At 32.4% G+C, this 10994-nt stretch overlaps 2 protein-coding genes across 3 annotated transcripts; one reads left to right on the top strand and one right to left on the bottom strand.

The window, feature by feature from the left end:
- The first annotated feature begins 3136 nt into the window (after window positions 1-3136).
- Window positions 3137-4758, top strand: LOC103844184 (1-aminocyclopropane-1-carboxylate oxidase 4). Its single transcript, XM_009120966.3, has 4 exons — window positions 3137-3396; window positions 3500-3726; window positions 3860-4193; window positions 4296-4758. Exons 1-4 carry the CDS (start codon window positions 3292-3294, stop codon window positions 4593-4595), a joined length of 966 nt encoding a protein of 321 aa, XP_009119214.1. The 5' UTR covers window positions 3137-3291; the 3' UTR covers window positions 4596-4758.
- A 29-nt stretch (window positions 4759-4787) lies between these two features.
- Window positions 4788-9511, bottom strand: LOC103844186 (tyrosine-protein phosphatase DSP1). Of its 2 annotated transcripts, XM_018655699.2 has the most exons (6): window positions 7621-9511; window positions 7441-7538; window positions 6942-7036; window positions 5469-5526; window positions 5337-5380; window positions 4788-5249 (listed from the first exon to the last, which is right to left on the bottom strand). In XM_018655699.2, exons 1-6 carry the CDS (start codon window positions 7884-7886, stop codon window positions 5064-5066), a joined length of 747 nt encoding a protein of 248 aa, XP_018511215.1. In that variant the 5' UTR covers window positions 7887-9511; the 3' UTR covers window positions 4788-5063. The 2 variants fall into 2 exon arrangements, with proteins under 2 accessions (XP_018511215.1, XP_009119216.1); XM_009120968.3 differs by lacking the exon at window positions 6942-7036 and having other exon boundaries at window positions 4806-5249; window positions 7445-7538; window positions 7621-8094.
- Window positions 9512-10994: the final 1483 nt, after the last annotated feature.

Raw genomic sequence — 10994 nt, 5'->3', positions numbered from 1 at the left:
TTTCTTTCAAAGCTCAAAGTTTCTGTTTGCGGCTCTAATAAGAAACATAATAGAAATGAAAGAAGAAGAAAAAGTGTAGCCAATTGAGCTTGAACTAATGAATGATGTGTTCGAGTAAACAGGATGATATTCTTTTTTCATAATTATTTTTCTATTGAAACTTTCTCTTTATATCATGTCTCAAATTATCAAAACCTTTAAGTACATTTTTTAAAAAAATATTGTCATAATCTATCATAAATTTTTTTTATCAAAAATATATATATTTATATATTATGGAATATTTTTTACAAGACATATACAAAGAAAAACTGAATGAATCAAATATAGTACTTTAACTATATTTTTATGTGTTGGTATATATCTCAGTTTCCAAACATAAATTACTTGCAAACATATATCTATGCTAAAACAATATGACAAATATTATTTTACCAAAAAAATATATTATTTTACCTTTTTTTACAGAGCATCACTTCATGGGCAATTGTTATCCATAGTTATAGAATATATAATTAATAAAATTATTTTATTCTATTGATAATTATAAAATTAAAGTTTTATCATCAAATAATTTAATACAGTCATTTGATCCGTGCATTAGCACTAGCTGGAGTAACACTAGTAACTTGTAAAGTTAAAGCCCATTCATAAACAATTCGAAGTGTGTTTGCATTCACATATAGATCATGGATGCAACAGATATTTTCATAACATATAAAAGATATTTGCATACATCGACGTGGATGTGAAATGATATATGTATACATGCATTATGTAGACTGACGGAGGATATTGATGAAGATGGTAGCTAAATGGAATAAAGAGAGTAGGTCAAGTGGGTTTTGTCACGTCGATTGTATGAGATTGACCAATGCTGTAGCTTGACCCCAAAGCCACGAGGGATATCTACCAATCACATCATCACAATTCATCAACACATCTTTTTCAATCTAATTATATAAGAACCCACCACAATTTATCTATATACCAAAACTTTTTTTTAACTAAAATTAAATTTTATAATCAACCCATTTTAGAATTTAGGACTCAATTACAAACCGACTCGAATAAAATAGCAAATCTTCGAACATATATACCAAAACTTGTATTCCGCATTGCCAGAGTCGTTTTCATTTTCTTAAATTTGTATAATATATTTGTAAATTACACAATGGTAAAATCTTTTGGACGTGAACGTAGAGTTTCTTTATTACAAGTCTTCGTTCTTAACTTCTCAATTTTATTCTTTTATTACCAAATCGTTCACAACTATACGATTTAAAAATATAACATCGGCTGCTAAGCCAAATCTTTTTCTTCTTGAGTTTCACCTTCCAGTCCAATATATTAGTCTACATGAATAAAACACGTTTTTATAACTAACTTGCATATTAATCAACGTAAAAATAAATCCGATGAATTGCAAACATTTTATTATTGGAGGCTCGTCATGTGAATGCCGTGAGATTGGATACTGAAGATGTGAATGTATCGATTTTTAATTATCTTTTTATAAAACAAAGTGTGGTGAACAAATGAGAATTACTAGTACACAAAGATTTAAATCATTTTCAGAGTTAACACAAAGTAAATATTAAGCAAAAGAAAAGGCTAATCACTGTTCTCCAAATAGTGATGAAGTATTTTACCTCAAAAAAACAATAGTGATGAAGTATATCATCAGCTTTCAAATTATCAATGTGGCCAACAAGAGAAGAACGTGGTTGAATATGCACTTAGGACTGACCATTTTATCCGTCAAATTTGATCCGATTTGTTATTCGTTTTGATTCGATCCAAAAATTTTGGATATTTGTAAGCTTTCGAAGCAAAATAAATACTAAAAAATAATATCCGTTAAAATCGAAGTAAATCAAAAATATTAAAATTTTGGAAAGCGGATATCTGCTCCGATCCGGAAATATACAAATACATGTATATCTTGATTATATTTAAAGTTGTAAATGTATAAAATTATCTAATTATTATTCTAACATATAATTTGACAAATTCTATGTACATTATTACTTATGTAAAAGTATTACATAAAAAAAAAAGAGAAAAGAAAAATTATGACACCTGTAACTTTTTTCTTAAGTTTTGTGTTATTATAATTGTTAACTAAGTTTAATAAATTTACAAAATATGTAGATTCACTACTTCTTTTAATTTTATTTTATATATCATGCAAAAAAAAATATTTTACAAAACAAATTTGTATCAAAATTTTTAAGATTATTTGTATTAATTAAAAGAGATGAGATATCCATAAGTATTTGTAAATATCCACAAACATTTATTTAGTTTTCGGATATACGTTTTTCTGGATATTCGTATTTTTCTGAATCAAAACAAACTGAAAAATTAGATATCTGTAACATACGAAGCAAATCACAAATACCAGTCGCATCTGCACTCTTCTGCTGAAATGAGAATTTACTTAACTCGATCTGAACGGTCAAAGTTTATGGCTCAGAGAATACGAAATGTAGACGTGCACATGAGATATTTCAACACAGCAGCTGTTAATGGGACACACAGAAAACCCATGGGTCCATCAAAATCAATACATGAAGAATAAAATGAATGTCATAATAACAATTAGTGTAGATTTTAGTTAATAGTGAAAGGCTAAACGGATGTAGGTCAGAGAAAATGTAACCAAAAAAAGATTAGACTCTCTGAATTAATATTCCTTACGTATTTTTGATGTAAGTTTCGAATAGTGTCTTTCTTTGTTTCCAAAAAAAAAAAAAAAGTCTTTCTTAAAACAAGATAATGTTCAAATAAAGTTGTTATATAAATCTATACTAAAAGGAGATTAAGCTACAAAAAAAAAGTCAAAAGGTAGAAAAACGGGTCAAACCATGATTCGTGCTAGCGGAGAACTCGCACAATGATGAACCCTACCTTCCATGGACACTCCATAAATTAAATCATAGAAGTATTTTTCCTTTATTGACTATAACAATTTAAACAACAAAAGTAAAATACTATAAAACTCAGCCATCATGACTTCTGTTCAACCGTAACATGATTTGGTGAAACTTTATAGGAAATGTAATATAATAAGTTTCAAATGGTGTGGGTCCAAAAAAATAACCTAATTATTACTGTAACATGTTAACTCGTGGAAGTAACTCAAAGCTTCTCCTCTATTCTCTCTATAAAACCTATCCTCTGGTCATCAGATTTAGGTCACACTTCAAAAGCGTCAACATAAAGTTAGGCCAAACCCCCCAGAAACCCAAAAAAGAACGTCATAAGAAAAAAAAGAGTTAGAGAGAGATGGAGAGTTTTCCAATCATCAATCTCGAGAAGCTTAATGGAGAAGAGAGAGGACTCACGATGGAGAAGATCAAAGACGCTTGTGAAAACTGGGGGTTCTTTGAGGTATTTCAGAAAGTTTCATTTCTAATAATGGAAACTCGTAGTTAAAATGATTTCTAATTATAGATAATTAAAATGAATTATAATAAACGGTTGGTAAATACAGTGCGTGAACCATGGGATTCCACATGAACTACTTGACAGAGTGGAGAAGATGACCAAGGAACACTACAAGAAGTGCATGGAAGAGAGATTCAAGGAGTCCATTAAGAACAGAGGACTCGACTCTGTTCGGTCTGAAGTCAATGACGTTGACTGGGAGTCAACTTTCTACCTTAAGCACCTTCCTGCCTCCAATATATCCCATGTCCCTGATCTCGACGACGATTACAGGTAACGTTTTAGTTTCTAAACCGGTCCAAATTTTGTTTCTCCGTCCGGTTACGGTATCACTGGTTTGCTATTTTTAACAGTACCAGTTTCGATTAAACCGGTTCTTTAAATATTATACGGCTATTTTTAACAGGACGTTGATGAAAGAGTTTGCCGGTAAGATAGAGATGTTGTCGGAGGAGCTACTGGATCTGCTTTGCGAGAATCTTGGATTGGAGAAGGGTTATCTGAAAAAGGTGTTCTACGGATCGAAAAGTCCAACATTTGGAACCAAAGTGAGCAACTATCCACCTTGTCCTAAACCGGATTTAATCAAGGGGCTCCGAGCACATACCGACGCAGGCGGCATCATCCTCCTCTTCCAGGACGATAAAGTCAGTGGACTTCAGCTCCTTAAGGACGGTGAGTGGGTCGATGTTCCTCCGGTTAAGCATTCTATCGTCGTTAATCTCGGTGACCAGCTTGAGGTACGTGCTAACTGCTAAATCCAAAAATTAAACCAAACCGTACTGAACCGAATATTTTATTATATCAATTAAAAACCTTGGTGTTAACCAATAATAAACCAGGTGATAACCAATGGGAAGTACAAGAGCGTGGAGCATAGAGTGATAGCCCAGACGGACGGAGAAGGAAGAATGTCCATTGCATCATTCTACAACCCTGGAAGCGACTCTGTTATTTTTCCGGCGCCGGAGTTGATCGGAAAAGAGAATGAGAAGAAGGATAACTATCCAAAATTTGTGTTTGAGGATTACATGAAACTTTACTCTGCTGTCAAGTTTCAGGCCAAAGAACCAAGGTTTGAAGCCATGAAGGCTATGGAGACAACCGTGGCCAACAATGTTGGACCATTGGCCACTGCCTAAATGAATGGCATTATAATACAGTCTTCATATATTATCTTTATATTCGAATAATTTTTATGTAGTATATGTTGTTGTATGTTTATGAAACGTTATTATATAAATATAATTGAAATTTATATTTGTTGTATGTGGAGTTTTAATTTTATATTTAATTTATCAAAAATGATGAGAATTGTTACAATACTACAACAATTGATACCCAAGAGAAGCTATATCTTAAACAAACTCCTATATATTTTATCCGTATACATATATACGTATTAGTATACGTATTTTTATCTACCTAAATGGGGTTACAATGAGCCGAAGAAAAAAAAGAAGGTAAAATCATAATCAGAATTGTTTTTTCTTGAAATATAATTATTGATTCCAGAGAAAGGGAAAGAAACAGAAGAATGATTCCTCTGGAACACTTATGTGATTAGAATAATCTCTTCATTTTTTGTTGTTGGCTTTCTTCTTCTCTGTTTACCTGCTGGAACAAGAGAAAGACATCGGAACATGACTGAAGCTGGAGACGTCGAATATCTCCATGAATCTTTGATCTGAAACTCTAGCTTTAGCTGCTGCAAATCGCTGGTACTCGTCAAATATCGAAGTCAAACACCATTTCTGAAGTTTTCTCAAGCAACCCACAAGACAACCAGTACGATGCTGCACATTCCAAAAAAAAATCATACATTAACAATGGTCGGGACACAGCAGATAAAGAAATGTTGAGTGTTGGAGAAATAGCTTTACCTTGCCTCGCTTACAATGAATCAGAACCGGATGGTTTTTCTCATCTGAAGAGAAAGCATCAAACGAGTTAGCAGTGTGCAGTTTCTTGTGTATTTTTTTTTTCTTATAAAGGCTTATACTATTCATACGTACCTAAAAGGACATTGAGTGCCTTGCGGATTTTCTGGTCTGGAATAATCACAAATGGTTCCTGAAAAATTAAGAAAAGGATGTCTTTCTTAGATTATAAGTTGTTTTAATATCAAAAGATCGATCATCATACTACTAAATCGAGCAGATAAGGATGAGAAAAGGCAATCTACTAGGCAAGATTCGTTCATACACAAGCAACGGTGACACTTGAGAGAGACAAATCATACATGTTCTGAAAACATGTCTAATGTGATACCTTTTACTGGTTGCGTACTGAGAGAAATATTCTTTCTTTTTGTAAAGTTACTTTCACACACATACAACAACCACACGGAATAAACACAAAGGTCCATTGAAATACGAATCTATGAGATGGAAAAAGCCTAGCAAAGCCAAGAATATCAACGATAAAGGTTTTCCTATCATGATCAAAGTTATCACACTGAGCATAACGAATAATAAAAAAAACCAAAGTCAATGAGATTCAACGATGTGAATGTGGAATAAATCCCAAAGTACTTCCAATACAATTAGCCCACCGAGGAGAGCACTTTAGTTTTCTTTTCAGTAGTAAGTATCTAAACGACTCCCCACATAAAAGAATCTCCATTAGAAGAAACATGACACTATCCTAGGAACAGAACCTACACACAGGGCGGATGCTGTGAGAGAAAACATATAGAGAATAATTAGTCTTAGCCCCTATTTTGGTTATCAAGATTATGTATCAACCAAAAGTTACGTCCATAGCAATCTCTTCACCAAAGTAACATTCTGCATGACTCATAAGCGTATAAACTTTAAGACTAAATTTTCTGGTTATTATTAAACAACATTAACTGACTTGAACTTAGTCATTTATAACTGACCTAATATGTGTGTATACTTACCACAATCAACATGCTTTCTACAAGTTCTTACAAATAAAAAATTCGTTTGAGGTGGTCTACTACTTGTCCACCCTCAAGGAACGCTTTTGCTGAGGTATGATATCATAAAAATATCATATCTGTATTTTTAAAAAGTGCATACGCAATTAACACGAACCAAGAAAACAATACCAACCGAACGCACAGAAAGTAAGCCTTGGAGTAGTGGATCGTTGACAACACTTAGCAATTTAATATTTTGACGTAGCCCATTATCCATGTTTTAAATATACAGACACTATAAGGGCCACGAGTTTCTGAAGGGGCAGAAAAGAAAAGAGTGGGACCAAAGCAGTGGAATGTCAAGAGAGACGGAAAGAGCCAAGGACGCAAACAATAAACAAAGATGTGTTCTTTTTCTGGTAACTCGATTAAAAAATGATGGCTTGGAACAAAGTCGACATGAAGGATCAACTTCAAGACTAAATAGATTTAGTAATGTCTCAATGTAACAATAATTAAGAACAACTAGACAATATATCAAACAGTTAAACCCCTAACATATTCCATAGAGTATTAAGTTGAGGTAATAAATAAATAATACCAAACTTGTGGAGAGTCCATTTGTTGTTGTTAATGGACTCTCTTTGTGATTCTCAGAACACCATAAATGGGAGCAAATTTCGTTGTCTAAACACACTGCAGGTTTTAGAATAAATATAATTTTCAAATCATAGAATTCCCCCTAGTGAAGCCATAGGTCTAGACATGAATCCAAGTAAATAACAATTACAGAGCAGGCCAGAGACAGAGCCACTCCTAGACAAAACAATCACCTCTAGCTTTTCAAAACATTTAGTGGTTAATATGTATATTAAAAAAAAGCCACTCCTAGACATAGCATTTGATTCTGATCCGTTAAAAAAAATTAGTAGTTAATTTGTATTAGATCATTTAATCCCAAAATGATTAAAACTATTAACTATATATTTAATCATTTATTAATTATTTCAGGCTCCACAAATTTTATTAAGACCGGCCAGAGGTTTAGCAATTAGGACAAAGACTTATGAAGAAAAGACAGAACAGAGAGACAAGGAAGCGAACCTTATTGCCTTCAATGCCAAACTGGAAAAGAGTAATCCCATTGGATTTGAGGAACTGGATGTTACTCTCCGGGTAAGGCTCCGGACACAGATAACTTCACCAGAAAAAAAAAACTAATCATCAGCAATTCGGATGATGAGATGCACAAATTGTCAAATGCAGAACAAATTGTTTACATAATTGAGCGGAGTCCCAGAGTCTGGAGGAAGGAGAAGTTAGCCGGATCAGGGAATCCAGAACGGAATATTCCGTTATCCACCATAGAGAAGTTGAGGGGCGGTATAAGGTTAAGCTCCTCAACCGCATCAGCAGCTTCATCGAACTGAGCCTGAAACACGTTTCTCTCGACGACCTCGATCGTGCGGCAGGCGTCTTCACCGTCCTCCTCCTCCGTGGTGGTGAACTTGTCAGTCGCCGCCGGCGTATTCTCAACTAGCTTCATCTCTTGAGGAAAGAATTTTGGAACTGAGTTTTTGTGTGCTTGGTGAGGTGAGAGAGAGAGTAGTAACAGGAGATGATGGTCGTTACGTAACGGCGACTCTTAGTGTTTATATAGACACGGCTTACCTATCGTGACTGTTAAAAAGAACGGAAGGAGATGATGGACTAAAGACTCTTTTCGTTAAATTCATTTTTATCTTTTATTACTATTTTATTTATTTATTGTATTTTCAGAATCTGATTTGTATAGTTGACAAAAGAGAAAAAAAAAAGACTTTTTTTTCAAAAGAAGAAGGAAGAAAGAAACTTACGATATAGAATGTGTAAATTGTTCTACTTATCCGTCAAATTAAAATTCCTATATGATTAAATATTTTTATTAAACTGTAATAATCACCTGAAATACATATGAATGTACAGTTTATAAGCCATATTCAAATCTTGACTTGGTAAATAAAAGGGGATCAAAAAGAAAACTATGGTCCTGAGGGAACACGTTCAAACAAAACCGACCCAAAAGGTGAAGAAATATAGTTTTATACTACTCAAGTTGGTCTTGAAAACATTATAGGGGAAAACTATAATAATAACATCGAATTTGTAACGGTCTGTCTTGGTTGTATTTTATACATGGTCGAGTGATCCGATCATCATGAACTAAAATGTAGACTACTTATTGAATGGTTTCAATCAACTTACATGGTTAACTTTTCACCCGTAGTAGATCTTTATGAACTAGTTACGAGTGACGCACCATCGACTAATTATATTTTAAAATATATGTAATCATTTTAAAGTGTTAATTACGAGTTAATATGGGTTTGATGTACTGTTAAGTAGTTCAAGTAGCCGTATATTTCTTCTGTTTATATGGGTTTAATATATCTTTTACGACTACTATGGAATATGTATTTTAGGACTCTAGTTTTCTATTTGTACTAGAATATTTACTATGATTGAAAATAAGTATATATTATTCACTGAAAATGATCAATTATTGACAATATTATATGAGGAACTAGCCGAAGAGAGATATTCCAAAACGAAAGAAAGAGAGAAAAAGAGATTCCAGTGGACAAGAGCTTCCTATGCAAAGTGGTGGGAAGAACAATCACTGAGTCTGAGTCATGTGGCGGTCATACACACACACCGCTTTATATAATGTATGTGCTAATATGTGGAATCTTAATCAGATTTGATCCAAGCTAAACTAGGAACAAAACAATCGACACATGATGTAATTAGTTTTCTGTTTGTATGATTGTAATTTGTAATGTTACTCTAGATTTAAGCCCCTACCACATGTATATTGCTGACTTAAAAGCTACTTTTGATGTACATTAGTACCAAGTTTTAATCATATTTTAGTTGATTAGTTGTAAAACTCAAGATGAGTGATTTCTTAGCTGCATAACTTATGACGACACTGAAAATATCATCCCAACCGTTAGAGTATATGTCTATCAACCTAATAAAGACGAAACAATGCGAAGTAAGCAACAGAAAAGAACCACATTGCGACAATGTATAATTAAAATCCACGCAACGTCTTTGTCCTCTGTACAACACTCACAACCGAAAATTTCATTTTAAATTTATATATAAAACTGATAATAAGTTAATAACTAGCAAGAGACAGAAATATGTAACGTTTAGTGCCTACACAGAACCTTTAATTGGATAACTAGATATTGACCCGCCCTCGAGAGGGCGGGTATATGTTTTGTTTTTAAATTTTTTTGTCTAATATAATTTATATGATTGTGTGTTTGTAGAATCATATTTTTGTATGATATGAATTTAATAGAATAGATAATTTTTGTAAGTATATTAAATAAATCAAGTTCCATATGTATTTGTGTCTTTCTTTATATCATATATGTATTTTTTTTGTAATCATATTTGTGTTTTTATCTGTGATCATATATTCATATTATAGACTACATGTAGGGATAAGAGTTCAGGTTCAATTCCGACTATTCAAATATTGGTCTTTAGATGAGAGATTAAAACCTATTTGGATATTTATAAATTTTAGTTCGGATTCAGTTTGGATCATTACGGGTTCAGTTCAAATATGGATATTCATTTAAATTATGTAAAAATATTAAAATACAAATATACCATAAATTCTATTAATTGTGCGACTGGTTTTTCCGCTACCACCCGCAAACGCTGCTTTTGCGGTTGGTAGCGGTTGTCGGCGGTTTGCAACAATCACTCAAATCGCTCTAAACCGCTTCAACCCGCTCCGAATCTCATAAATTCAAAAGCTGGCTCCAGCTACCGTTTGCGGTTGCGGGCGGTTGCGGGAGGATAATTTTTTTTCTTTTTTTAAATCAATATATATACAAAAGTAAAAATGTTTAATAAAAAATTTAAAATTGAAATTATAAAAATATTAAAATATATCTATTATATTTTAATTAATATTATAAAATTTTATAATAAAAACAATTTCAATAAATTTTCAAAAATTTATGGGTGAAAGTAAAAATATTTAATAAAAAATATTAATTAAAATAAAGAATCCGAGTAATAGTTGGGATTATGTTAGGAAAAATAAAATACATGAACATCATCGAAAAAATTGTTGGGATTTGAACAGTAAAAATAATGGTGGTTACATAACAAAAATAAGATATATAGATACAGTTACAAAAAGTGGTGGTTGCCGATCATTAGGCACTTTAAGTGGGGGGTTACATAATTTATATATATATTTCATTGCAGTTATATTAAAAAGGTATGTATTATTAAAATTTAAGTTGGACATAACTTTTTATCAATGGGTCACACTGCTGTTTTAATAGAATAGATATACTCCATAAAAATAAAAATAAAATGGTACATTCCAAGGAATATACCTTCTGATTCCAAAAGATTATTGGGTTGCAAGCGCTTCGCCACGTACGAAAGTGCTTCGACGCCGTAAAGGACTTACCGTAAAAAGAACGTACGGGAAAAATCATATTGCCTTCAATTAATATTTGAATGGGAATTAATTTTTCAAAATATTGCTGTTCTTAAAAAAGTATTGTAATTATCAGATAAACTAAAAGTTAATTACTTGTGTCAAATGACTACTTAATGTTTTAGAAATGTATCA

The sequence above is a fragment of the Brassica rapa genome, chromosome A10 (assembly GCF_000309985.2).
Source record: "Brassica rapa cultivar Chiifu-401-42 chromosome A10, CAAS_Brap_v3.01, whole genome shotgun sequence".
Lineage (NCBI taxonomy): Eukaryota > Viridiplantae > Streptophyta > Magnoliopsida > Brassicales > Brassicaceae > Brassica > Brassica rapa.
The sequence above is the reverse complement of the archived record's forward strand: the minus strand, read 5'-3'. Positions and strand labels throughout refer to the sequence as shown.

What these genes read in the sequence shown, in the direction of transcription:
- LOC103844186 (XM_018655699.2), bottom strand. Translation starts at nt 7,886, where the DNA reads ATGAAGCTAGTTGAGAATACGCCGGCGGCGACTGACAAGTTCACCACC. An exon ending in CTGGGACTCCGCTCAATTAT is followed by an intron (nt 7,539 to 7,620) that starts GTAAACAATTTG and finishes TTTCTGGTGAAG; the next exon opens with TTATCTGTGTCCGGAGCCTT. An exon ending in GGCACTCAATGTCCTTTTAG is followed by an intron (nt 5,381 to 5,468) that starts GTACGTATGAAT and finishes CTTTCTCTTCAG; the next exon opens with ATGAGAAAAACCATCCGGTT.
- LOC103844184 (XM_009120966.3), top strand. Translation starts at nt 3,292, where the DNA reads ATGGAGAGTTTTCCAATCATCAATCTCGAGAAGCTTAATGGAGAAGAG. An exon ending in AAAACTGGGGGTTCTTTGAG is followed by an intron (nt 3,397 to 3,499) that starts GTATTTCAGAAA and finishes TGGTAAATACAG; the next exon opens with TGCGTGAACCATGGGATTCC. An exon ending in ATCTCGGTGACCAGCTTGAG is followed by an intron (nt 4,194 to 4,295) that starts GTACGTGCTAAC and finishes ATAATAAACCAG; the next exon opens with GTGATAACCAATGGGAAGTA.